Source organism: Amphibalanus amphitrite, unplaced genomic scaffold, assembly GCF_019059575.1.
Source record: "Amphibalanus amphitrite isolate SeventyFive unplaced genomic scaffold, NRLGWU_Aamphi_draft 000679F_arrow, whole genome shotgun sequence".
Classification (NCBI taxonomy): Eukaryota; Metazoa; Arthropoda; class Thecostraca; order Balanomorpha; family Balanidae; genus Amphibalanus; species Amphibalanus amphitrite.
The window spans coordinates 97302-123866 of NW_024882173.1; the positions used below are offsets into that span (position 1 = coordinate 97302).

The 26565-nt window shown below is 55.1% G+C and overlaps 1 protein-coding gene across 1 annotated transcript; it reads right to left on the bottom strand.

Annotated features, from left to right (window-relative positions):
- Positions 1-57: 57 nt before the first annotated feature.
- On the bottom strand, positions 58-26541 carry LOC122364485 (calcium-activated chloride channel regulator 4A-like). Its single transcript, XM_043334885.1, has 10 exons — positions 25776-26541; positions 8561-8858; positions 8109-8268; positions 7044-7149; positions 4554-5144; positions 3934-4347; positions 3067-3249; positions 2728-2833; positions 2013-2390; positions 58-1692 (listed from the first exon to the last, which is right to left on the bottom strand). The coding sequence occupies exons 1-10, from the start codon at positions 25947-25949 to the stop codon at positions 677-679; spliced, it is 3426 nt and encodes a 1141-aa protein (XP_043190820.1). The 5' UTR covers positions 25950-26541; the 3' UTR covers positions 58-676.
- Between the last annotated feature and the right edge of the window lie 24 nt (positions 26542-26565).

Genomic DNA, 26565 nt, shown 5'->3' on the forward strand with positions numbered 1-26565 from the left:
TTGTGATTTAGCTTTCCTCAGGAGCAATCGCCTCTTATCCCCGTAACAAACTCCCAGTTTTGTACGAAAGCGATGTATTGGCATCTTGACTAGACCCCATCCGCTTTCTCCATCCCGCATAGGCTCATTTACACATGACTTCATCACTCACATCATCATCAACTCATCAGACATTCAACAGTAGAAAATACATAACAGGCTATCGATATTTCGTGCGTTCGCGTTTTCGTTCGTTTGCAAGGGTCACCAGAACCAGAGATCTTCACTCAAGGGGCTTCTACTCGTAGCAGGCGGCGCGGAGACCGACATCTCGGGTGCTCTATGCGACAGTCAATCGCAAGTCTAGCCAAAGTCTGAGCACGAATAAGCCACACCTGCGCGACATGCGTCACTGGACACAAAACGGTGTCTAGTGCTATCAAATGACCAAAAATACGATCGTTATATCTCAGCAACGGTAGGTAACGCTGTGCACAATGAGCTGTCCCAGCGTGAGCTATACATTTAGCGGCGTAGCAACCACACCTGAGTCGCACGACTCCAGCAGTATCACCTTTGGCTCGTTTGAGTCCGTTTCTCCATCGCGCATGGCGTCCAGAGCAGACTTGCCGCGCTCATCATACGCCACACAGCCTCTGACCTCTGAGCGGCAACCCCTGTACCTCCGCTCTGCCGGCTACACCTGGGTGATGTTACGCCGTTTCCGGCCCTGCACGTAGGAGAGCGCCGCGCTGCTCCTCTCCCCGTGCGTGGGCAGCATCTTCATCCCTGGCGGCAGCTCGGTGGGCGTCGTCTCACCGGGCGCCAGGTCGCCACTGGAGTGCGCGAGTCCTCCGGGCAGACCGGGCCGCAGCGGCGAGTCGCGGTCGCTGGGCCAGCCGGCGCCGGCCTCGGACAGGGCGGCGGCGTGTCGCGCCTCGCTGGAGATGGACGGGAACGAGTCGGACGGCTGTGAGCTGGCCACCGAGCGGCCGTCATAGACCATGTCCTCGCCGTACGGCGTCTGGTAGCTGTTGTAGCGCGCGCGGCCGGAGCCGGCGCGACTGGCCGACAGGCCGCCGTAGCCGCTGTCGGGCGCCGGCGGCCGGCCGTCCGGCTGTTGCAGGATGTCCGATGCCGTCCACATGACGGGCGTCTGTGAGACAGATCCGTCCGACGCCACCACTCCGGCCGGTCCCTTCTTGTCTACCTCGCTGGATATAGTCACGGGCGGCATGGAGGTTTTGTACGCGCCGCTGGCGTCTCCGTTCGCCCGCGGTCCGCCGGTCTCTCTGTCTGCCTTGCCACCCCGCCGGCCCCTCCTGCAGCAGCAGCAGGCCAGCAGCAGGACCAGCACCAGCAGCGCGGCGCCGGCCGTGCTGGCCGCCACGATCAGCAGCGACTGACCGCGCAGCAGGGCGCGCGTCGGCGCCGGCGTGGCCGTGGTGGGCGCCGGCGGCGGCGGGGTGGTCGGCGGCGGCGGCGGCACCACGAACGACACCACGTTGGACGGCGCGCCGCGGTTGCCGGCGGCGTCCCGGCCGCGCACGGCCAGGAAGAGCAGCTCGCCGTCGACGGTGTCGAGCCGGACGGTGGCCGAGCTCTGGGAGCCGGCCGGTTCCGGGCTACTCCAGCCCCGCACCAGCGAGCCGCCGCTGAAGTCGCCCCGCAGGTGGTCCCGGTCCGTGGAGTACCGGGCGTCATAGCGGAACACTGCGGAGAGATGAGCATTTGGTTATTCTTGCTACGGAGTATGATATGGAAAAAATGAGAGATGAGAGCTCAATGAAGCTGGTGATGCTCACTCAATTATACTGGGTTTTGATCTCTAAAAACAATACTGACGGGTGGCATTAAACGATTGGACCAATAGTCCTCTGCATACAGCATACAAAAGACTGTGACTTAACTGATGAAAACAACCAAGAACTGAATCAGTGAGGTAAATAGGGTGAACGTGCTACGCGCGGCCAGCGGCTAGCTCTCTAGTTTTCTCTGGCTCGCTGTTTTCTGCCCGTTCTGTCGTCACTCACCTCTGCCGTCGGACCGGTCAAAGTCGTCGCCGGGCGCGGTCCAGCGCAGGGTGACCGTCCTCTCCTCTGGGTTGACCTCCGCTCGCAGGTCTGTGATCCTACCCGGCGGGAACGGGTCGTCTCCGGACTGCGGCATGCCCGCCAGCCGCACCACGCCGGCGGCCACGGCTCGCCGCAGCTCCGGCAGGGGTGCCGTGCGCACGCCGAGCACAACTGAGCCGCAGCAGGGCACGGTCTGGTCCCGGCCGGTCACCACGCGCGCCCGAGAGCCGCCCGCCTCCACGTGGATGGTCAGCCGCCGGTCCGGGGTGCGCGGCACGGAACCGAAGTCGGTGAAGTAGCGAGAGTAGACGCCGTCTCCGCGCTGAACGTCCGGTTCTGCCGAACGGGAGCGAATGCTGTCATGGCGAGGTCTTGCTCGAATAGAAGATCTCGGTCTCCGAGGTGTAAGGTCAATGAACTAACGGAAAGGTCATATTTATAAGCACACTGTACGAAGACGAACGACAAGGTTCTGGTTGAGATCTTGATGGTGCCGGGCCCGTCTTAGCCCATGGGGTGTCGCTATCAGACGGTATGTAGATGTCGCCTCTGCGGCGTTTGTCCCTGTGACACCAAGACCAACCGGAATCGTTTGGGAAGCTGTACTCAATCGCCTTTTCTCACATCTGCTAGACCCGAATAGGGTCTAAATCAGTGGGTCAGTCAGACCTACCTCCAAGTCCGTTGTCGAGCAGTTTGACTCGGACCCGCTGTCCGTCCGGCCGCGCCACCACCGCGTGAACCTCGGCGTTCAGAATGGCCGCGTCGCCCTTCATCAGCTGCCGGCATAGGGGTTAATTAATAATAAAAAGTATTCGTTAGACATATTGATCCATCCTGCTCATGGATGCGGAGCATTTAATCCCAATTGTGACTGTATCAGTTACTCTAGTTTGTTCTCTTTCTGCTCTATTTAATTACGATTGCGTCTCGTTGGTGCATCAAATCGCACTTTACGGTCATTTGTATCTCCCTGTCACCCCGCCCATCACTGGACCACCCGGCAGCTCACCGACGCGTATATGATGAGCGGCGTGCGTGTAGCGTTCAGCACGTCCCCCGTGGCGGCGGCGTTGGTCCAGGCCTCCAGTCGGAGCTCGTCATTCGGGCTCGGTGCTGGGTCGGCGTTCACCTGCACAACCACAGTGCCGCCGGCGGGTGCGGCGCTGTCCACCTCGTACGTCCAGAGACCGGGCTGTGGGCGGTGGGGGGCGCCGTGTCAGGGTGGCTGATGCCTGATGGCATGGTGACAGGCTGATACAGCGGGGACTTACGAGGGGCAAGAGTCTGCTATTGGTGCTGGGTTATTCAGTTCAGCTGCGAGAGTGGGAGACTTATGGCTGAAACTGCTCGAAGATGGGATACATTTCCAGGGGCCTCAACAAGATGGTGTGTCTCATAGATAAGATTTGGTTTATGTTTTGTCTGTTTTGTTTTCTTCCCTCGGAATCGCCTGTGGAAATGACTTTCTGGTGAGTTGTGTTGTGACGTCCAATGCCAATGATACGTCACTGAAGCGTTTTGGCGAAAAGCTTCGTCCAACTCTGCGTGGGGGAAGGTAGTGAAAGGATTTCTAGTTTCCTTGAAACAGACGCATTCCACGCACGAGATAAACCACATTTTCCGCTCTCGGCGATAGTATTGAATTGCGTTTGCTCTATATGACTACCTCTCCTCTCTGAGTGAGGAAAGCGATAAGCTCTCCGAAAAATCATCAGCATCACGGAATGCCGCAGGTACTTTTCCTCAAAGCTCCAGTGATCTACCGCGCACTAGCAAATCAATCGACCACCTGCTACGAAAATAGCGTGCCCGCTAGTGTCCAGCGCACGTGCACGAGGTACAACAACAATCCGGCATTCCGTCGTCGGCTACTAACCTCGTGTTCCACTCGGGCATACTGCAGGTGGTTCGTCGTATCCGTGTAGGTATACACGGGCTCCATCTCTCCCCCTGGCCTCTGCAGTCGGACGTAGCCGATGTCGGTCTTCTGGCTGTACATCACCGCCAGCGTGGTGTTGCCCCCGACGGTGTCATCCAGCAGGAAGCTGCCTCGCACCTGCGGCCCGCCGCCGACAAACTCCTTGTCCTCGACTCGCACGGGCAGCCGGCGGCGCCGCGAGAGTCTGCGCAGTGCCAGCCGGTACGCCTCGCTCAGCTCGTGGAAGACGCCGATGCCGGTCAGCGCGCCGGCAGCCACGTCCGAGACGGAGAGCACGGCGCCGCCGGTGGCACGGGCCACCCGAGCCAGGCCGCGTGTCGGGTGAGGGTAGAACACCACCACCAGACGAGTCTGCCGGGGAGGAAACGGAGAACAGTCAGCGGCTGTGTGATGTCATTCAACATGGGAAATGGACGTTTCACGGTCTCGACGAATCCTGGCAAACATATTTTACTTGGGGACAAGTGACATATCGTCTATGTAGATCGTGACATTTTCTACACAATATAGCGTATTAAGATGTAAATGTTTCTGGTATTGTGTAGCTACCGACTGACCTGTTTCTCGGTGAGTATCCGGATCATGTAGTGCACGTCCTCCCTGGAGGGCGCCACGCTGCTGTCGTTGCCGTTGCCGGTCACCCAGAAGAGGATGGCTCCGGCCGCCTCCTCGCCGAGCGCCGTGAGCGCCCCGTCCACCGCCTGGCGCCAGCTCTTCTGTTCCTCCGGGACGTCATCGGCGACGGGTGGCAGGTTCACCAGCTCGCCGCGGCCCATCAGCGACTCGGGCACCGCCGTCACCGGCCGGTCCGTGCGGTACGAGCCGCCAAAGTGGCCGATGCCCACCCGGGCGCCGGCAGGAGCGTCCCAGTTGACGAACTTGCGCACCGAGCTGCTGACCAGGTCCCAGCGGTGGCGGACGCGCATTGTTGCAGAGCTCTCCAGCAGGAAGAAGAGCCGGTCGGGGGCGGCGCGGGCGGTGCGCACGGTGACCGGCGGAGCGGCTGGTCGGTGGCTCGGTGGGTTGGAACCCAGGCGGAAGTCCTCGTGCTGCTCCATCACCTCCCAGACGGAGCGCTCGCCGCAGAGCAGGTTGTGTCGGGTGGGCGCCGCCCGGTCGTGGGTACTGGAGTTGCAGAGATGGCCCGGCTGCAGGACGGAAGAGGAACGGTCAGACTCTGAGAAATGGGGGTCACAGTAATGAGACAGGTCGGCGATGATTGCCGCATCGGTTCTGCTAACGAATTATGACGGATGTTCGTGACACTGCAGGATTCGCCGAAACTCCGCCGAATGATGGGGGATCTTTGTGTCGTTGGCGAGGTCCGGGAGAAGCTGCAGCCGACAGCGTTGTGTTCGTGGTATCAACGATACAGGTGCATTGTTCTGTTCGTGACAAGTCTCAGCAAACATTCATATCCGAAAAGAATGTTGGATTAAATGCAACAAGCTGCTGCTTGCAATTAAAGGGCAATTGGCAGTGCGGAAATTGCATTATCAACAAACACTATATTCGCTTTTGAATAATGGCCAATTAACCATCGTCCCCGTGACACTGGCCGGGTGTTTTCTCCTTCGGTCCGAAACGCCGAAATGAGATCATGCACGCTCTCCGATCGGCTGGCCTTGGCTCTGCAAAAGCCAACTGGTGCTGGACGCTAGTGGCTACAGATTGCAGGGGCGCGGGAACTACTTTCCGACTGGGGGGGCACACCATAATAGAGATTAACCTAGGGTACCCCCAAATCTAGTTTTCTCACCGGTTTTAGGCCACTTATTTTTCACCCCTCGGCCTTTTCAACAAAAAAAGAAAACATTTGCAAAAAAAGTGTGGTATTCCGTCTCAAAGCTGTGGGGGCACCGCCCCCACGGCCCCAGAGTTGGGGGGGCAAGCTGCCCCCACTGCCCCCCCGGCTCCCGCGCCTATGACAGATTGGGCAGTAAAATCATGCCGCGGGAGAGCAGAAGAGGAAATGTTGCGCCGCGGATAACTGCCCCTGCGCCAATTTTCCTGCTCTCGGCACCGGCCGTTCCCAGAAGGCGCTGAGTGATTTCTGCCGGCGACACACGGAGCCGATCCCAGGGACACGACGGCGGCCCGCAGCGCCCGGCGGCGTGCGCGTACGCTCCATTGTTCCACCAGCATTTTACCTCAGAGCCGATCAATATCGGCAGGTGGCCTGAGTGTGACATTTTACGCCCGTTCTTGTGAAATAAACATGACTTCCTGGCTCCCCGTCAAGTGACTTATACTGGAAGCAAATCCGAACGCGTGATAACGATAGTAGGTGTGTCCGTTTGTTCAAAGATCGGAACCGAACTAATGTCGTAATTTGCCTGTCCTATTATGCCTATTATTGGAGCCTTATAGGGTGTCAAATATCGGCTAGATAGATTATGCTATATGTCAGTATCGCAGAGGTGCAAATCATATGTGCTATAGCGGCTCTGGTCTGTTCGAGTTGGCCTTGATTTCTTATGCATTGCTTTGTAGTACGCTCTTGATGGCAATCTGAGCGGCGGACATACCTGTAGCAGAGCTGCGAGCGATAAGCATGCAGAATAAATGACCGCAAATAACCCGTTATTGGCATGTACGCATCATTATTCACCGTTTGCCTCACCGGCCGGCCGGCGGCGCCCAACTCAGACCGTCGCGCGCCCGGAGGAGGTCCCCGGCCATCAGCCCAACCTCGACAAAGACGCGCCGTCACCGCCGAGCCGCACGCACCGCGGTGCATGTGGATCACTGTGCGTCCCCGACCACTCTGATGTGATGTAATGAGGTGCGATTTGCTGCGATGTGATGTAAAATCGGACATTTTTGTTGGTCGCTTATGTTACGTCGTGTGTCGTGCGTTAGAATAAAAGCGTAAATTGTTATTCAAGCGTAACGTTTCACGTGTTTCATTTTTCAAACTATCGGCGAAGCCTGTCAGGGTAGCGTCCATAACGGCCGGCGTGCCTGCACGTAAAGTGTTCGTGCCCGGCTCGTGATGTGACCGTGCGACGCTGACATCACGGAGCGGTGACGGGTTCGTGACATACCTGTCCGGGCGGCAGCAGCGACAGCAGCGACGTGCCGTCGGTGACGTTAGCGGCCTCCTCGGTCGGCACGAACGTGCAGGTGTTGGAGCCGCGGTCGCACCCGGGCCTGTAACGTGACGGGCCGAGGGTCAGTCGGGCTGGGAACACGGGGATGGGTCGCTCTGTGAAGGGATGCTCATAGCCCAGTGATAGGCGTGTCCTCAATGGAAACCCATGGGTGGTCGCGTCAGCAAATGAACCCGACCAGGTGATGATTGTGGTCGAGTTCAGATGAAGACAAAAGGGAGGTGGTTTGGTTCGGCTGCTTGTCGGAGATGACGCAGCGTCCGGGGTCTTGCAGCGGGCGCCCGTGCGAGGGCCGTGTCTGAGCCCCCGCGAGCAGGTGCTCGACATATGATCCGAGCGGCCGGGGCTCGGCCGACGCCCCGTCAGCGCAGGCTCAGCGCTGCTGGTCGGCCGGCGCCGCGCTGGTCGCAGAGTCAGCAGTCATGGCCGGGCCGAGCGGCGGGGCCGTGTGGGCCACCAATAATCATGATTAATCGCGGTGTACTGCGCAGCCGACATGAGCGGCGGCTGTGCGCGCGGTCGGCGTTCCGAGACGCCAGCCTTCGCGGGATGGCGAGCATTGTTCTCGTCTTAGTGGGCTGGAACTCGTTACCTTGCCTCATTTAATACTTACAAATGATATAATATTCCGGTTCTTACTTTGATTGATATCACTCATCAAAGAGATCATAATTACAAGAACACAGCACTAGATAAAGACAGCATACTATATGCTATCGCTAGGTAATCCCACAAGAGTGGGGTGGGTCTCCTTTTTCATCAAAACGATATCACCATGTCTATCTGAGCCCGGGTATGCACAAGATCAGTCAGATGACGGAAAAGTGACGATGGCTACACAGACAACAGCACAGTGCTCTCTGGAGATCGTGTGGAACAGGCTATGGACTGCCACAGGTCAGGTGGTACTCACGGAGTCACAGTGCCGCGGACGGAGCCTGTGGGCCTGTGGAGCAGACTGTGGGCTGCCACAGTTCAGGTCTATGGGTAGGTACTCACGGAGTCACAGTGCCGCGGACGGAGCCTGTGGAGCAGACTGTGGGCTGCCACAGGTCTCCCGTCTGCCGATGGTAGGACGGGTACAGAGGGTCGCCGGCGAACCCAGTCTCCTCGAACACACCCCAGCGGTAGCGGGCCCACTGCTGCACCACTCGAACCGCTGTGGACGGGAGGAGCACAAAACGAGACGTCAGCGGGAGCAGCAGACTCGTAGTAGAGAGGGGAACATCTCTGCAAGATTAAGCCTAATGAAGCGGTCCGAACTTCTAAGCGTTGAAATGAGAAATCGTAGCTCACTGCTCGGTTACGGCCTGCGGGCTTCAGAAGTACTGCGGGCTTCAGAAGTAGGCGTTTTCTATAAAGGCCGGCCATTAGCAGTCAATGCCACCACACTTATGAGCATTTATATCGAATTAAATTTATCATAATTCATAAGTAGCATTGCCATTTACCTCTGTCGGTGACAGTTTCGTCCTCCGATGTGACAAAGGCGGCGTCCATTTGTACGAAGGCGCCCGGCTGACCACACTGTCCCGTCTGGTGGGTCCACGGCTCAGAGCCGTGCGCCGGGTGTGCCAGGCTGACCCGCAGGTCAGAGGTCAAGTAGCTCTCGGTCGGGGTCACTCGAGGACGGTCCCCTTCAGCGCAGCTGTCCGGCCACGAGTCGGGCAGCACCAGGGTGACGTCACCGAACGCGGCCCGCTGATTGGTCGCCGCGTACAGCTGGGCTGAGGCTTCAGTCATCAACGCCTGGACAGAAAGATAACACACGGTTACCGTCTTGTTCGGGTGTTGAATTCGGACGGAACGAGATGGGAGCTAACAAGACTAGGGGAATGGGCAACTGCACACACACAGCATGTAGTGAGATCAGATCATCCATGGTGATATAGGCATGCCGCATGGGGGCAATTGTCAACTGATTACGGAGCGAGCGAAGCGAGCGTAGTCTTTCCTTAGATTAACGGAAATTTCTGAGTATGAGCGGCCGGCCGGCCGGCCGGCCGGCCGTGGTCACGCTTTTGCGAGGCTTATATCTCAGCAACCACTTGACCGATTTACACGCGGTAATTTTTGTAGGGTAGCTTCATTCCTTCTACCAAGTATTGGACTATTCCCGATGCATGTGGGTGACCCCTTATGCACGTGCCACGTGCAAAACGAAGAGGTGTCACTTTTGTAATTGTTGCAATATCTCGGTAACTACTTGGCCGATTGCGCTGAAAGTTGGCATGTAGGTAGGCAGTAGGCACCCACTAGGCACTGCATATACATGTGCCAGAGTTGGGGTGCTGCTGCACGTGCGCACGTGCAGGGGTCGTTTCCAGATCTCGGGAACGGCTGGACCGATTGCGCTCAAATTTGGTACACGGTTAGGGACCGGTTAGTAGCGTGCCGTGCACAAGTCAGTTGGGACCCATTTTGCACGTGCGCACGTGCAGGGTGCCGCTTCCAGATCTCGAGAACGGCTGGGCCGATTGTGCCCAAATTTGGCACATCGCTAGAGACCAGTTAGTAGGGTGCCGTGCACAAGTCAGTTGGAGGTACCCCCTCGCAATTTCGCACGTGCCGGTGCAAGGCCCACCCTCTCGCTCGCTCCGTTAGTCGCCCCAAAAGGCGTTATACTGGTTTATTTGAGTCCAATTGGGACTGCCTCAAGATCGAACATTGAAGCGTTCTCGCGGTGTTGTGTCAATCACCAGTGGTGATAGGTACTATTTTTTTTGTCGTTTCTCCGTCACTTCTGATCGTCTGAGATTTCGAGTGAGTGCGCATAAATATTGAAGCATTTTAGGCCAATACCTAACGCTGGTCGGTGGTCGCTACACCGCGGTGCAGAAACGTGCACAATACATAGTTCCAGGCCCCGCTATGCGCTAATTCCCTTTTACAGGGGTACTATTTCTGCAATCGAGTTCAGCTCTCTCATTTGCGCAAACGTTTATCAGTCGTTCAAACAGTTCCCAAGAGTTCGATCACTCTCATTTCCAAATGTGCTCATATATTCACATGTACAGAGTTCGGTCCTAAAAACGCCCAACCATGCCACTAGCCAGTTCTCGGCCTCGCCCGCTCCATTCCCGTTCCGGCCGGTCATTTACTATCAGTCGTATACCCAAATGAACGGTGAAAGGCCGGCGATCAATAACTACCTCCAGCTGGGGTGATGTATGCCGATCGCGCTCCCTGCGGTCGTCGTCTGATGAGCGTGGGAGTCCCCACCCGCCGCCGGCCGCCGTCTGTCCGATTCATCAGCGGTCGCCGACGATCGGTGATCAGAGTGACGGCCGCAGCGGCTCGTCTCAGCTCGTCAGGAGGCGTCACAATCGCCGCCCGAATCGCCAGAGATAGTGGCCCGAACAGTGACAGTGCACACCCAGCGGCCGGGCGCCGCTAATTGCGACGGCGCGCGGTGTGTATCATGGGCCCGCGCCTGGAACCGGTTCCAGCTGATAATACGTCATCAATCGGAGGTAGCCGCGGTCGCGCTCAATCACAGACCGCAATTGATTTAACAGCGTTTTTCATGTTCGGCCTGTCGCGGCAGAGGAGATTCGATGCGGGTGGCTCCGCTGTCTCTCGCTGTATCGGCCGGTGAGACTCGCGCGGGGCGCCACGGTGCGCAGTGCACTGCATGGCGAAACAGCGTGAGACCAACCTGTCCCAGAACTGGTGAGAGCGAGACTCCCACCATCGCGCCGGATGGCGGTGTGCGAACTGCATGAAGACGAATAAAAGAATGGTTATTTATGAGGAAGAACATCGCCCTGACCTAGTGCAGTGAGCAGTGCACTGCAAAGGCCCGGTTTAGTATTTTTCACCCTTACCATTTTAGCTCCATTGCAATTACCGACCATTTCCAAGTTGCTGGGTCCTGAGATATGGATAAACGGCAAAATCGTGCTTTGGGGAAATATATGTCGGTCCCTAGACAATACCTATTCATGCTCTGCTCTGTAAGCATGAGCCTCATGACATATTCGCAATTTGTATTAAATTGCAATGATCCTTTAAATGCAGTTTATTCATGACGGAAATTATCATACCAAACCAACCCAAAGTAATGTCTGTAACAGCTAGCAATAGTTACGTTGGTTTATGAACAAACATCGGTGGACACCGCTGCATTCGCTAGCTCCGGCTCACCGAATTTATACCCTTTTAATACGCCCCTGTTACAACGTCTAACTCATACTAACCACTATGTCTTCTACTGGCAATATCAAACCAGAACGGATACCCTGCGGGGCGAAGGCGGATAGAAAACGCTCCATAAACAGCAATCACGGCACATCTTGAGCCACATTGCACCAGGCTACATCCGCCGTGCGCCGCGGAGTGCCGGCCTCGCTCGGTGGTATTGTCGGGAAAGTGAGACCGAAAACGGTCCGCAAACAGCCGCTCGAACCACCGGCGCGCACAGAGGTCACGTCGCCGCGGGCTGAGCGCGTGACCTCGTGTGACACCGCCGGCGGTCGGCACGTGCGGCCCAGTTACCACCAGCGTCCGTCGGTGGCAGACGCGCTGGGAGAGACAGCGAGGTGAAGGGCGCGAGCAGTAGACGGTATCAAGGACTGAGAAATACTAAACCGTTTCTGGAGAGGCTGAATCAATTATGTTTGACTTTTGTTTCAAGCCTGGGACAAGCGGATGCACAAGTTTTCACCGAGTATAGGGTATGTGTAATTACAAGTGGGTTTTAGTTCCTCTAGTTATGTTTTTGAAACCCTAGCTAGAGTTCTGCACGGCTGCAATTTTCCACAGCCTAGCCGCCCCGCAGCCGTGGCTCCACAGCCACAGCCGCCCACAGCCGTGGCAAACTGTGGGCAGCCAGCCGTCAGCCGGCCGTGGATACTTTCAATGAAATGCAACCAAATAGTATATAATAGGTTGTTTTTAGTTGAAACATATAGCCAAAAGCACATTGCAATGGGCTATAGATTCTCAAGCTCATGAAGCATCATAGGTTAAGTGGTTGTGTATCTGGCTTTAGGCCGAAGGCCTGAAGCCTGATGCGCAACGCATGCCTACACAAGCCCTTGCAAGGGGTTAAGAAAGATGGGTAGGTACCTACATCAACAGAAAACATAAACAACGAACCAGAATAGAAGCACTAGCAGTGTGGACATCTAATGCCAAATCCTGAAGCATGGTTGTAGGACAGAACAACAGACCCTGATGCTTTTCATTATCAATGTTAGGTATGGAAAATGAAACTCAAGTTGATGGACTGTCAAACAGTGATTGTCTCAAGGCTATAGAACTCCGATTGTCTAGTAAAAACTCTTGCTTCTTTCTTACCTTGCATATTTTCTGGGGTGTGATATGCCAGACTTGAAGCAGCCTTCTGGGCAAGTCTCAAACTAATTTGATATGCAAGGCATCAAAACACTAGTGAGCATCCAAGAAAGAAAAACATTCTTCTATTTTGATTTTCCAAATAATGATCTTCGCTCAAATCCCCAAGGACGTGCGACAATTACCTCTTTTAATCAAAAATTTTACTTGAGTTTTTAATGACGTCAATAGCAAAGAAGTGGCAATAAATTGTTTTGTTTCACTATAAACAGCCATAAAAATTAAAATTAAGAAATAATAATGCTATACAGTCAAAAAATTGCTCTCAAATAAAGAGTAAGTATCAAATTTTTACATTTTCAGAAGAAGGCGTCATTTTATTAGTAAAGTCAACAGCTCGCGTAAGAAATATTGTGTTCAGGGTTTTCACCGTCATGTGAATTTTGTGTTCAGGGTTTTCACCATCATGTGAATTAACCGTAAGTAAGGTTCATGTTCACTATAATATAATTCCATTGGCTTCGTTGATCAGCATTTTCTGTTAGCGGTCACTCACACACCAGTTAGAACATAAAGCGCCAGTTTTATATTATGTAATTGGACTTGCCGAAAATCCAGAAATACATCTAAGAGTTATTTTAGATAATATTTTATGAAGCCTTTACCTGCCTTTACCTAGGCGTGATTTCTTTTTCTATTACCTGAAAGAATTATTTAACGCTCGTCTTCAATAGCTGTAAGGTGCTCTCCTAATGACCAGGTGAGATTGATTTGAGAGGGATGTGACAATGCAACATGCTGCATTTTCTGAAACTGTCAAGCTCTTGATGATGAAGGAACAATTGGTACCTATAATTAGTATTCTGTACCAGAGTGCAAACTCCCCTACAACAAATGGTAAAACCATTACAGGTTTTCAAAGGCTTTACCACTTTCAATGTTGCTGGGCATCCTTTGCATGATTTTTACAGGCTAGACTGCTTATCAGAATGTGAGATTAAGGATTTAAAATTTTATATTTGAGTACTTAAGATTGAGCTTGAAATCTCACAGCCGTGGCCACAGCCGTAGCCGTGTTCTTGGAGATATTTGCAGCCGCCCCGGCCCACAGCCGTGGGGCTGCAGCCAGCCGCGGCTGCAGCCGGCCGGTGCAGACCTCTAACCCTAGCTCCTTTACAATCAGCGGCCCCTTTAACGGATGGCACTCGCCGCCGCTGCCGGACGACCGGTGGCAGCGGCGACCGTGACGCGTCACGGTGCTTCCAGTCACGACGTGGCGACGGCGAGAGAGCGCCGCGAATGCCGCACCGGCGCCGGGTAAAAAGCGGCGCGCGCCGGTCACGTCCTGCGGCGGAAACGCCGCACGGACCGCTGACGTGACGGAGCGGCACCAGGTCACGTGACACGTCGTGACGGCCGTCGTGACGTGACCATTGGTGTCAACTGGGCGCCGTATCAGCCCCATTCCAAAACGCCTAGCGTTTGACGCGAGACTGACGCTGTATAGTAGACCGGTTTAAATGCTTCATTTTAAATCGTATCGTGCATATTCTGCAAGCATATGCATCAATGTTGTTGGTCCAGGTTTCCGGGTGGCCCACAGTTCTGCATCGGAAAGTGATTTCGTTAATTATTGGGCGCGACATGATTAATCACGTGGGCTGATGGAGTGTGTAATTAGCCGGTGACCGGCGCCGGAGAGGCAGATCTGCCGTGCGATGTGCACGGCTCGCCGAGCCCGGCCCCGGGAGCGGAATGATTGGCACAGAATGACCTTCAATTAGACCGTGATCGGAAACAGGGCGATCGAAACGAGCCGAGACCCCGGGAGAGAGGGAGAGGGAGAGGAGGGGGCCCGCATGAGCCAAATCAGCCGCGAACCGGCACCGGAACACAATAGAGCCACTTAATCAGGCTCACGACCCGAGCCGGTATGCAACAGCTTAGAGATGACGTCACTGGAGCTAGTGACGTCACAGAGCGTGCTGACGTCACTGACCGATGGGCAGCGCTGCGTGTAGCCGGCGGAGAGTGCCCTGCGCCCCGCGGCTGACGGGACGGCGTGGGCGGGAAGATGGTCACGATCAGACCGGATCACGCCGCGCAACTGCACTGACCTGAGACTCCGGCTGACCTGCCTCGGTGCTGGACGGAAGGGTTACCTATCGCATTTCTGTGTGCAGTGCAACCCACTTCGGTTACAGAAGGGAGAACCACAAGATGTAAACTTCACCGATTATAGACGTTAAACGGAAGATCCACGTGTACCTACCTATACCTAGGAGGAATACCTAGCCTGTCTCATTTTATGACGGGAGACCCGTTAGATGTGGAGCGTGGCACGTCTGACTGATCATATCTGATTCGATTGTTTGCTTCCAGCTGTTTGTCAACCACATTGTAGGCGTATCAAGGTGATTAAAGATCAAAACATTGGCCATCAACTTTCACCCCAATGCATTGACGATTGAATGCACGAAGTCGCAACAAACTCAAACTTAGTCGCTAGACCGAAACGCAGACGCAAAAAGCGCGAGTGACGATGAAGTTGGAGATCCATTTCCGCGAAACGCTGCTGATTCGGGCCATCGCGCTGCGGTGATGTGCTGAATCGTCACATCGTGATGCGATGATACACCGAATCATGATGGAATCGTAAAGACGTTCCGGGCCGAGACGACGACACCGACTTCACTCTCTGTGATGACAGTGAGTCAGTCGGTGCTCGGAGAAATGGGCGCCGATCTCGCCGCTGTCTCTGCCATCAGCTGCGGGAACTGGAGCGCAAAATGCTCCGTCACGACCCGGGAGGGGGGGGGGGGGGTGCAGGGTCACGTCACGTCACGTCCTGTGAGGTCGAGCGGCACCGTCAGCGGCGGTAAGGCACCGGTCGCGCGAATACGGTCAGCACCGGCAGTGCCAGAATGTTGCACAATGCACATGAGCATCTGATATTTAGCCTCATTCAATGAGCTGCTATCCCTTCGAAAGTAGACGTTGGTATATGTGATACACATGAAAAGTGATCACAATCGAGCTATAACTTTCTCTTGCGGGCTATATACGAACGCATTCGTTTCTCATGGATTTTCGCTTTTGGCTCGACATTGCATTTTTCTGAAGAAGTTTGTTTTCCGTGACTATCTTTACCCCAATCTTTCGGAGGTGTGACTGCAAGAGCCAAAGCCTATTTCAGGGCCCTTTCAGACCTGAACGAGATCCCACGTCAGCTCGCTACCTCGGGCCCAGTCTCGGCCTAGTTCGGACCGGGTCAGACTGGGCGGGGACGCCGGAGACGGCGGTGTGGGCCCGGCGGGGCGGGACGGAAGCCGTCGCGGTCCCGCCGTCGCCCTGCCGGCCGCCTTCCCCGCGGCAGAGAGCGCCGCTCCCACGCCGTGTCACGCCGCAAAAACGGCGAACACGGCGCGCCGGAGACGAGCGGCAGCGGACGCGCGTGACCCAGCAGCCGGCAGGCTTTTTCGGCGGCCAAACACGACGGCCGAGGCAAACACCAGGCGGGGTGCCGCCGGTCGCCGCTCCGTGCGCGAGCTGTTTGAACGCCGGCAGAACGTGCACGCACCTCCGCTCGTACCGATCGCCGATCGGAAGGTGGCGGTAAACATTGGGTGATTTACTGAGTTGAGTGCAGGTACTGGGTAGGTACCTACATATGTTTTGCAAATGTGGCAAAAATGAGCATACGTACGGCTCTCGCGAGATTAAGCGGTAGGTTTTGCTCTTTTACATTTCCGGTAATATCTCAGAAACTAATCGATCTACGATGAAGCCATTTTACACGATCATGGCCGGCTTGTTACCCAACAAGTCGATCCCATCTCCCAACACTTAACAGCTTAAGACGATGAAGATATAGCCCAGGGCATATTTTAAGGCACTTACTGCGTCCCATTCTGGGACGCAGCCCCTCGCGTTGGGACGTAGCCCCTGCTGATTTGACCCGCTGCGTCCCTGCTGTGTGCCCTGTCCGGTTCCCTGACATGTGCCCTGTTGTGTGCCCTGACCTGTACCCTTCCCTCTAAAATGTCCTGTGCCATGCCCTGTAACCTGCCGTGCCCTACTTTCTGCCCTCCTCAGTGCCCTACTCTGTTCCTTGCCCTGTGCCCTTAGTCGTAGCGCGTGCCCTCTGCTCAACTTTGGGACGCAGTAAAAATTTGCTAAAATATGCCCTGATATAGCCTGACACTAAATTAAGTACTAAATTAAAAATTAAGACACTTAATTTTCTAGGTGCAAAACCTACCGCTAAAACCCGCGAGACTGATCATGGAAACATGCATTTTAAATGCACCCATAGCTTACAAGTGCACTGATGATTTGTATAGTCAATAGTCAAGAGACTGGCAGGTCCAACGGAACCATAACGGGCCTTGTATTAAAAAGTTACGACCAGCTCATGCATTTAGAACTAAAAGAAAAAATGTCACTTTATCATAGCCTTAATACGTAAACGGTGCAGCGCGTGGGAACAGTAGGTACTCATAAGCCAGTGCATGCCCTGAGATTTGTTGTGCAAAATCTGCACGACCCACGACAAAGAACAGGTTACGCCATTCTGCGACAGGACATGTCCCACAAAGCGTCCGGACATTTGCGACACAGAAACTGACTCACTGGTCTGTGTGAGAGCGATGTCTAGTAACGACACTACCGCCTCTTGTCTGTCCCGATACGCTGAAATCCCGATGAATAACACATCACGGATCGCAGCACGCTCGCTGAGAGATTATCAGCGTCTCGATCTGATTGAGCCGGACATAGCTGGCGAGCGGCTGGAAGTCTGACCGGCGACTGTCCGCCCGAGCGCGGCTCGATCACAATTCATCTCAGTGTCATCGCGGCATGTTCCCCGACCACCGGTAAATGGAGCGGCATTCCGGCTCTGAGTGAGCATTAGACGGGTCCACGCTCAGGGTCGTCTCGCCGAGTAAATCATCGTGTCGACGGTCGTTGTGGTGGTCCTCCTGCCCAGGTAAGCGATTGGCCGACATCAGCGGGGGCCCAGAAATGTCGGGGTCACGCCCTTTCGGAAGCGCCAGCAAGGCAGCGTGGCGTCCCCTTCTCCGAACGACCGGCTCCCCTCCTCCGAACAACCCCCTCCCGTTCGTCCGTCGGGACCACGAAATCACTTTTCGGCGGCGGGCGGGTGTGGAAAAGGCAGCCATTAGGGCGGTATTAGCGCCCGCTCTGGTCGCCGACAGGTGATTTTTACCCCGGTGCCGGCCGAGCGGCGCCCGGCCGAGACGGCGGAAGCCTGTTATTTGTCAGTCACGGCCGGCACCGGAACAAAAATGTCCGCGCGGCATGATTGCCCGGCCGGGTGACGTGAGAAGTGCCCGGCCGGCCCGCCACCTTACGTCTGTAATTTGCTCGCCTCGCAGGCCGATCTTGTGTCCACGACGGACTCGGACGTGATCGGGGCGAAACGTGCATCGTCACCGCGGCGGCCGCAAGCAGGTCAAACTGGATCAGATACGCCGCCTAATCGGACCGAATCCGAACTAACTGCGGCCGTTCCACGCTCCGATCGTGTGTATTGTTGGTGCCGAGTGTCTTTTGTTCCGGCCCGACCAACTGTGTGCACAAGAGACGAGGCAGTGACGCTGCCGTCTGCGCAGGTCACGATGTTTTCCGAGGATGCGGATCTGCGCCGAACACGCCCCTCCCCTCCGCGCCGCCGGGTCGTCGGGCCGTAGTGCGCGCGGTCACCGTCAGATGCCGGGCCGATCGGCGGCCCGATACATCACCCCTGATTGCGGTCATGTCGGCCGGCCGGCGTGATAAGCGGCACGGCTAAATGCCGGGCGGGCCGCGGTAATGACGAGCGCAGGTCGCGCCGGCGCCCACTGCAGACGCCGGTGATTCGGCCCATCAGATAACAGACGTCCGAGAGCAGAGCAGAGCAGCGCAGCCGAGCGGCGCCGAGCGCGCACACCGCGCGCACGACCGGCCGGCCGAGGGGCGAGGCGTGCGCTCACCGCCGCCGTCCAGTCATCGCCGGCCGACGGGCGACGGCCGTCCGAGGGTCCCGAGACGCGACGCCGTCCGTGATCTTGACGTGCGGTCTGCGCAGCCGGACAGAGCCGTAACGGCACCGGCGACCGGCGAGTGTGACGGCGGCGACGCCCATCGGTGACTCGGAGGAGCGCGTCGCCGTCTGACGGACACTAATCGGACGTCGGGGCCACTGCACTGGAGCGGCGCTCGTACCGCCCCAAATGACTCGGAGGACCGCCACATAGCTGGTCAGTCTAATCGGACCTCCATCTCCCGTTAGCGGACGGCACGCCGATCTGTCGATTTTGTCAGGACATGACTATCGTCTTCAGCCAGAAAAACGGTCCCAGGTTATAGTTGGCTCATCAGAATGGTGACAAAGTTAGCGAAAAGCAGCTTTCTCGCTCACCACTATCCAGTGCTTGATGCTTGGGTGATCAACTGCATAGCACGGACATCCTCATTTTGCCTTGAATAGCCCAAACAATGTAAGCATGGCTGCCCAAGCAGGTGAATCAGGTCAGCTATATGGAACCTCCGCTTTCGGCAGCAGCCGGACCGTCGCGACGTGCATGCTGGAAGTGACCGGACAGTGTCGATCGCCCTCGATACTGTCTGATCATTCCCATTACCCCGAACACTACAACAGATGTCTCGACGCGCGGTCTCACGGCGTCGTATCGGCTTCCGCGATCTTCGTGAGAAAACACTGCGTCCTATGGCCGGGGCCTGCCGATTTTTAGCGCGCGGCTCACGCAGTCACAGCGGCTGACTTTTTGCACCGTTCACGGGTGAAACGGTCACCACGGTCTCACCGTAGCGAGCCATACCTACCGCGGGAGAATTTCGGTGGCCGTGTATGGCCTCGCCGCAGGAGTGAGAGACCAACAGAGTGCTGAACTGCGGTGCCAGGCCGTCGGCCAGTTCACAGCTGATTATAGAGCGAATTACAGGAAAAGGAGCGGCGGCTGCAGATACCTACGTGTGAAATGATTTGCTCTGACATTGAGCCCACTCGCTCGCACTAATTCTGAAACAACTTGGTTTGCAACACAGTGCGGTTCTATTGCGTTCATAAATTAGCGATATAGGCTTATAGACAGGTGCTCGTGTGATACACCAGTGATTTTGCTCAACGTGGAAGTGATATAGACCACGATCTCAGATTTTAACATCGACATGCAAAATTTCCCAGCTGCTGTCAGCTACACCAGTCAACTGGACACGTTCTCTGTGAGACCGGAGCCCTGCGAGCCCCGCATGCACCTGGCATGGGACCGGACGACCTCACGACCAGCGCAGGCCTTTGTTGCGATCGGCAGCGAGCGTTTCTCACCGTTGCGGTGCGACGTGTGAGGTGACCGATCGGGGCACTGTGCGGCGACTCTGGGAACCGGCCGCCGGGACCGGCACGAACGGTCGCTCCACGGCCGGCCGCCGGCGACACGGCAAAAATGACCGTGCCACTCTCACACACAGAGAGACGGTGGGAAGGATGAGCTCCCGAACAACGCAACCGGAATCGAGAGCGCACTTTTGTGCAGCAGGAGTTAACCGGCTAACTTGCATGATAAATTACGTACATGATCTGTGACTTTGGTTGTGCTTGTAATATATTTTAATAGACGACTGGTAACCCCATTTGAGGATTAACCAAAAGACAATTGTTATCACTAATCAGTGAACAGCCGATTGATATGATCGGTGCCTAAGTACACGGCACAACCACTAATGTCTGCAGATAAATCGAGTAACTCTAAACTCGTGACATGAGAATGACCTACAAAACTGATTCACATCAAACAAATGTGAAATGACAGGGACCTTCTCCGTGTACTTAACTTGCTCATCCCTAGGTATAGGTTTGATATTTAGAGAATGCGGAAGCTACAAAATCATGTGACCTGACCATAATAAAAGCAATAGGTAAGCTTCTGATAAGCGCCAGTCCAAACAAACGGGGTCCTTCCAAGCCTTAGCTCCTTATTCTCATACCTATAGGCTATAGCTACAATGAGATATTACAAAACATAGGTATTATCTATTGTAAGTCATTGCACGATACGTTGAAAGCCAATCCAAACTTCGATGTATAAAGTGTGCTCTGGCCAAAGTGGGCCAAAATATATAAAAGGCGAAACTGACGCATTTATCTTGACGGGAGCAAGCCACATCCCCAAACAAGTTCACGATCCTTATCTCTTCAGCATCTAGAGCAAAACGACACCGACCAACAAGCGTGCACAATGCCCAGTTTCGCAACAGGCCCGCCACCGGAACCCGGCAGGTTATCTGTCCGGTCCAGCGGTCGTGAGCCGCGTCACACGCCGTCCACGACGCGGCCCCGGCTGCGTCTGTCTGCCTGTCGTCGCTGACATACGACTGTCGTTCGTTCCGTGTACCTTCCCAGTGGCAGCTGGCCCCGCCCCGCTCCTGCTCCCGTTCCCCGCTCGTTCTGGCGCCCCGCCCCGTCTCTCGGTCCCTCTCCCACCCCTCATCGCGTCCCTCCCGAGCCGCCGGCCGACCGGCGCCTGTCACTCGCTGACTCCGTGCTCGACCACGCCCTCTCCGGATCCCACCACGCCCTCCACGGCCGTGATTCGCGGCTGCCACTCTTGAGTCATTCCCTGTGAGCGTGCCCCCGGAGTTTTGCCCTTCCCTCACTCTCTCCCTACACGGCTGTCACTCCAGCGTCCGAGACCACGCGCGTTTTCTCTCGGTCGCCTCGCCCCTGCTCCGCTTCATTTCATACTCCCCACTCGCCACGCTTTTTCTTGGCGTTTTCCAAAGTCCTTCGGGGTGCGCGTCTCATCAGTTTTCCATACCGCCATATTTACTCCGCCTTACACGGTTATCGTCTAACTCAGGCATGACCACGCTCGCGAGGTGCCTCTCTCTTACGCCCACCGCGCTCCACGTCTCTCCTAAGCGCCGCTGCCATCTCCGCCTTGCTCTGCTATCATCCGGCGGCGCTCTGCAGCCGTCATCCCGCCCCTCCCCTCCCCTGTGCGTCGTGACGGGCGCTGCAGGCCGCTCGCTATAGAGCCGCTGCAGACGGAGAGACGCGAGCGCCGAGAGCACTCTGACCGTGATCAGGCAGATCGCGATCTGTTCGAGCGTCAGCGGCACCGGTCGCGATCATTCCCAGGCGGGCAGCGCGCCGGACGAGGCCCAGTCAGTTCCTGTGGGAAACGCGCGCCGGTTCTGCAATTACTGCGGCGGCGGCGGCCGGACACGGCGGCCACAAGGACGGTCATAGCACGGCGGCGCCGGCGGGCCCGGTCCCGGCCTCGGCCGGCCCGGCGGGGGGCGCCCGCCGCCCCGATGGGAATTAGAAACGGGTGCGGAAAATGAATGGCCCATTTCGAAAACGAGGTCGGTGACTTTACACAATGCACATTCCCAGCGTCAACTAGCCGCATCAGCAAACAGATGCCAGATAGACGGAAGATAAAACGCTCGGTTAAAACGGCTAAATGGAAGGCTGTTGGCGGGCGTAGATATACTGCCAGATGATTGGAGGAACGGGGAGGGGAGTGGACGGCGCGGTGCAACGCTCTCGAGAACGCACAAACAGGGTCACCTGGCCTGCAGAAGTGTTATCTGCAGGGCGAAGAAGCACTGCGAAGGTACAGGTATGCATATCGCATAGGTAAATGGTTATTATAAGTTCATTTTTCATCGTCCGCCATGGCGAATCATCGCATTTAATTCACGTTTTGTAGACGACTCCCCGCTGTGGCGTGGGGTTACACAGAGCATGCATTAAGTAATGATATAACGATTGTACGATTGATTGTAGCAGCCGGTCAATTACAATCTAAGGGATTAACGATGCCGAACACGACATGCGAAACAATGGTTATGGGCTGTGCCCATTTCAGGGTTACAATCACATAATCTATTGTTTGTGAGCAGCGATTAAACGCATCATAAATCCTAGTCCACGGTAGCCGACACGCATCAATGATACACTCAAGTGTTTTAATGCCCCTGTGAATAAAGTAGGTAAGTCAAGTTTAGGAATTACGAGTTAGGTTTAATCGCTTAGTATTGAAAATAAAAAGCACTTCTAGATAACTCACACATACCTTAGAGTAGTACCTATCTATCTAATAAAAAAGTAAGGTACCAGTGTACGGCAAATCAAACGTAGCAAATCAACTCGACGGTGTGTTCAGGCTACCTTCCACGAGTAAGTATCTTCTCGCTGTTTGCATTCTTCCCCACACATATTTCATGCAATCCAGCTTTTTTAAATACTGCAACGGACAACAAAGGAAATCAGCGTTTCAGTTAAAGGACGCAATTGACTGTGGGAACTTTTTTAAACACCTCGGCCAGGAACGCTCACTGCTCGGCGGAGCGCGGATGCCGTAAGTTGCGCTGCCGTAGCCCGGGGCCGGCGGCGGGGAGCCCGCCGGCGTCCGGCGGGCCGGACAAAGCCGGCTCGTTACCGGCCAGAACATGGGACGGGCTGCGGCGATGATATCGCGCCGCCCCTCAATGACCGGTAATCACACTGCGTACCGGGCCGGCCGACCGCCGTACATACACGCCGCGCAGACGGTGCGGCGCCCCCGGCACAGCGAGGATAAGAACCGTGTAAACGCCGAAACGGCCGCCATGCGACGGCGACGGCGTTTTCTGCACTGCAACCGGGCAGTAATGCGGTGTGTTTTGTGGCAGCGTTCGTGAACGAACCTCAGGGTTGGAAACAATGGGATGGGAATATTAGCATTTCGGGGTAAGACGCCCGGTGTGGCCACATGTCTGGTGATTTCCATGGGAGCTCTGAAAAAACGGGTTCCACCGCCCCAAAACGTGCGAAATATGAATCCGCGCAACCTACTGAAGGTCATACGCGTCAACAAAAACATCGCAAATCACTATACTTGGAGTGCACACGCCGTTTGTGCCCTGTTTTCCATAAAGCACCCTGCTCGCGCAGGCCCACATTCTCTCTCAGAAATACCACGCCATTGATCACCGATAGCCAGAAACGTACAATTACACGCGAGCCAAGTAGCAATTACCACACCATTTTACGGTCCAGTACAAGCCATGCGTTCTCCCAAACCTACCGCAGTAAAGCCCGTCGAATACAATCCTCTGAAGGTCGGGATGAGCCCGCGGCCACTGAGGACGCGTCCCCGTGTGGCAGCGGCACAGAGCGTCGGCTGTCCCGGCCGGATTAAATCGTCCTCCGCCGCTCGCTCGGGGGGCCGCGTGTCACCCGCCTGAATAGGTGCCAGAGGACCGGCCTGTCCCAATTCATCTCTGCGGCCTACCAGCAGACATCGCCTCCCAGACACCGTGTCCGCGAGACATGCTCCATGAGACACCGGCCGCCGAGACATGTTCTATGAGATGATGCTCGCTGGATTCCAAGGACTGCGCTGTCGCTGTGCACAAGATTAATGTACGCAGAGCGCAGAGAGATGACGGTGAAACACTGACATAGCATAAATCACTGGACAGTTTTCACCTGCAGTTCTTGACACCAAAGTTTGCAAAAGTTTGAGCGAGAGCAGAGGCTCTGAAAGGGGATCGCCGATGGACACGCGAGATTGCAGGGCAGCCGGTTTTGCAGTGCGTTTCAGTCGGCACCCGTAACACACGTATAGGTTATTATCGCACCATGCATCCTTGCGGATACTTCAGTTCGCTGTAAAGTGTAGAGTAACCATATAAGAGAAATAATTAATCGCTGATGAAAAGGTAACCTGTCTTGATCCCGCAAGTGGTGGTATGCAAAGAATTTAGAATGCCAGAATCGCAAAACATTTCAATTATGTCATCTGTGACAGGTAGGTAATATGACGACCGACAAAGAGTTATTAGATGTCACAATTATGCAAATATTGAGCTCATTACAATATTCTTTGTTTTTGGCTTAGCTAGATGTTCGTTTAATTGGACATGAACCAATGATGATCCGGATAATTAGGGATTAGAAATTCCAATAAAAGTGACGTGATATGTGATTCTAGGGCGCCAGGGTTTGCGAGGTCATCGGCGCTCCGAATACCAAGTGTCCCGACAAAATAATTGTTGAGGATCTGGCTTTCTGGTCTAAGAGAGTTTATTACCGTTTCAGTCGGAAATATGATGATTAAAGAAATAATAATCGGGCAATCCAGCGATCGGGCAAGACGTTGACTTGCATTTTGACCAACAAATGATACCTACACCGACTCATGAAGAACAGCTTCCACGTTATAACTGCAATAAGACGGAGAAATAATGACCGGCAAGCGCACCAGACTCAATTAAATCTTTTTCAGCGATCCTCCCGTATAAACTGCAATGAGGTGAAATGTGTACAAAACCCTTGCTTTTAAAACGGTTTTGGCCAAAACATCGCAAAGAGGGCTTTATATAGAGGCAAATTCGGCGACGAATAATATGAAAGCGTATCGGCGGCAAAAAATGTGATTAAATGAACGGATATATTGCTATCGAGAGATTATGCATGCCGCAGGATAAAAGCAACTCAAGTTCCACTGTAATGTTCATCAGGGATAAGCTGCGCTAAATGATGTAATGTAAATAATGTAATGTAAATAGTATAGTTATTTGCCTTATTTATCTAGGTACTGAAATTTGGTCCGTCGGCTAATGATGCATGGTGGTCCTACTGGTTTGTTTATTGCGGCTTTGTAGGCGTACCGACTGTTAGGTACTGGTGCATGATTCAATACCGATAGTTCTATCCATATATTTTGAATGATGTCAATAGATATAATTATCCGTCAGATCAACACTCAACAGTGGTAATCTCCAATTACATAATATATGCTGATTGAAACTATCACAGCCGTCAGCAGCCTGCATGCTTCTATTGTTCAGCTGTCATCGGCCTCATAAGCGATACGGTTTACAAAAGGTAACATTCTGATCTCAAATGTATCCGCCAAGGCGCCGTTTACCTTGACTCAGTGCCAGAGCACGCGGCGATTCGGCTCAACCGTGAGCTCGCTCAGAGCCGTGAGCTGTCCAACCCCGATCAATACCAGCCAGTCACCCGTCACTCGAGCAGTTTCCCGAGACTGACGGCGGCTGGGTGTCAGACACACCGATAGACACGCACGTGCGGCTCGGCGGAATTTCGGCGCCCAAATGTTCCGCTCCAGTGGACCCGTGATGCGGTTAACTTCATCGTATGGGAGAGGCGTTGACAGGAGCAAGCTCATGCTGAGTTGGTGCCCTGTGCCGAAAAAAGACGGCTCTTTCGTCAATCAAAGCAGAGCTTGATAAACGACCGCGCTCATGCAAAAAGCAAACTGCGGAGTGAAGCTTCCGAAGGAGTGTAGGTAATAACACCACGGAAGGATATAATGGGACACATACCTGGACACCATCGATGATCTCTCGACAACGATGAGCCTCCAGCCTGTCGTCGATGCCGATGACCAATCCTTTGTACACATTCTCCACCAGCCTGACGTCCGCTGCTGCGGAGACGGATAACACCGCCGCCAGCAGCGGCACCAGAAGCGGCACCATCGCCAGTCCCGTGGACATTGCCGCCAGCCGTGTCCCCGCGCCGCACTGTCCGTCTCTGCACTGTCTGCTCTGAGGGTCACCGGCGGATGGCTGTCACCATGGCGACTGGATAAAACCAGACGTCAGCCGCCGAACGTCGGATGCGACGGAGGGCGTCAGAGGCGACGAGTTTCTCGATGTTATTGCCGATACTTTGTCACACGCTGCGCGAGTATCGATGGCAACAGGTCTCCAAGTCACGGAGTCTTCAGCCGGTACCCGACGCCAGTCTTGATCACTTTTTGGAAGGTGACACTTGTGTGATGTAAAACAAACTTTCGAGTCCCTTTTACAGGCACTGTTGGTAGATTCACCAGCTTGTTCGGTAACAGAGTTCGTCGGTAACAAGTCCCGTCAACTCGAGTGCTGTCGGTCCCGTTGGGCTCGTGTCCACCACTGCTCGAGCACTCGTGACCTTTCGATCGTGGCAGAGGCGGCGCGGCGCGGTCCGTGACACCCTCACGTCCACCCGTCAGCCGTTCAGAGGCGGCACTGGCCTCACCTCGTGTCTCTCAGCCCTCGGAGCGGAGCGGCGCGGCGGCACCTGAGCCCGCCGAGGACCGGCCGGGAGACGGCGCCACCTGCCCCAGCGCGC

What these genes read in the sequence shown, in the direction of transcription:
- LOC122364485 (XM_043334885.1), bottom strand. Translation starts at nt 25,949, where the DNA reads ATGTCCACGGGACTGGCGATGGTGCCGCTTCTGGTGCCGCTGCTGGCG. An exon ending in CGCTGCTGCCGCCCGGACAG is followed by an intron (nt 5,145 to 7,043) that starts GTATGTCACGAA and finishes TCCGTCCTGCAG; the next exon opens with CCGGGCCATCTCTGCAACTC. An exon ending in CGCTCATCATATACGCGTCG is followed by an intron (nt 2,834 to 3,066) that starts GTGAGCTGCCGG and finishes CTATGCCGGCAG; the next exon opens with CTGATGAAGGGCGACGCGGC.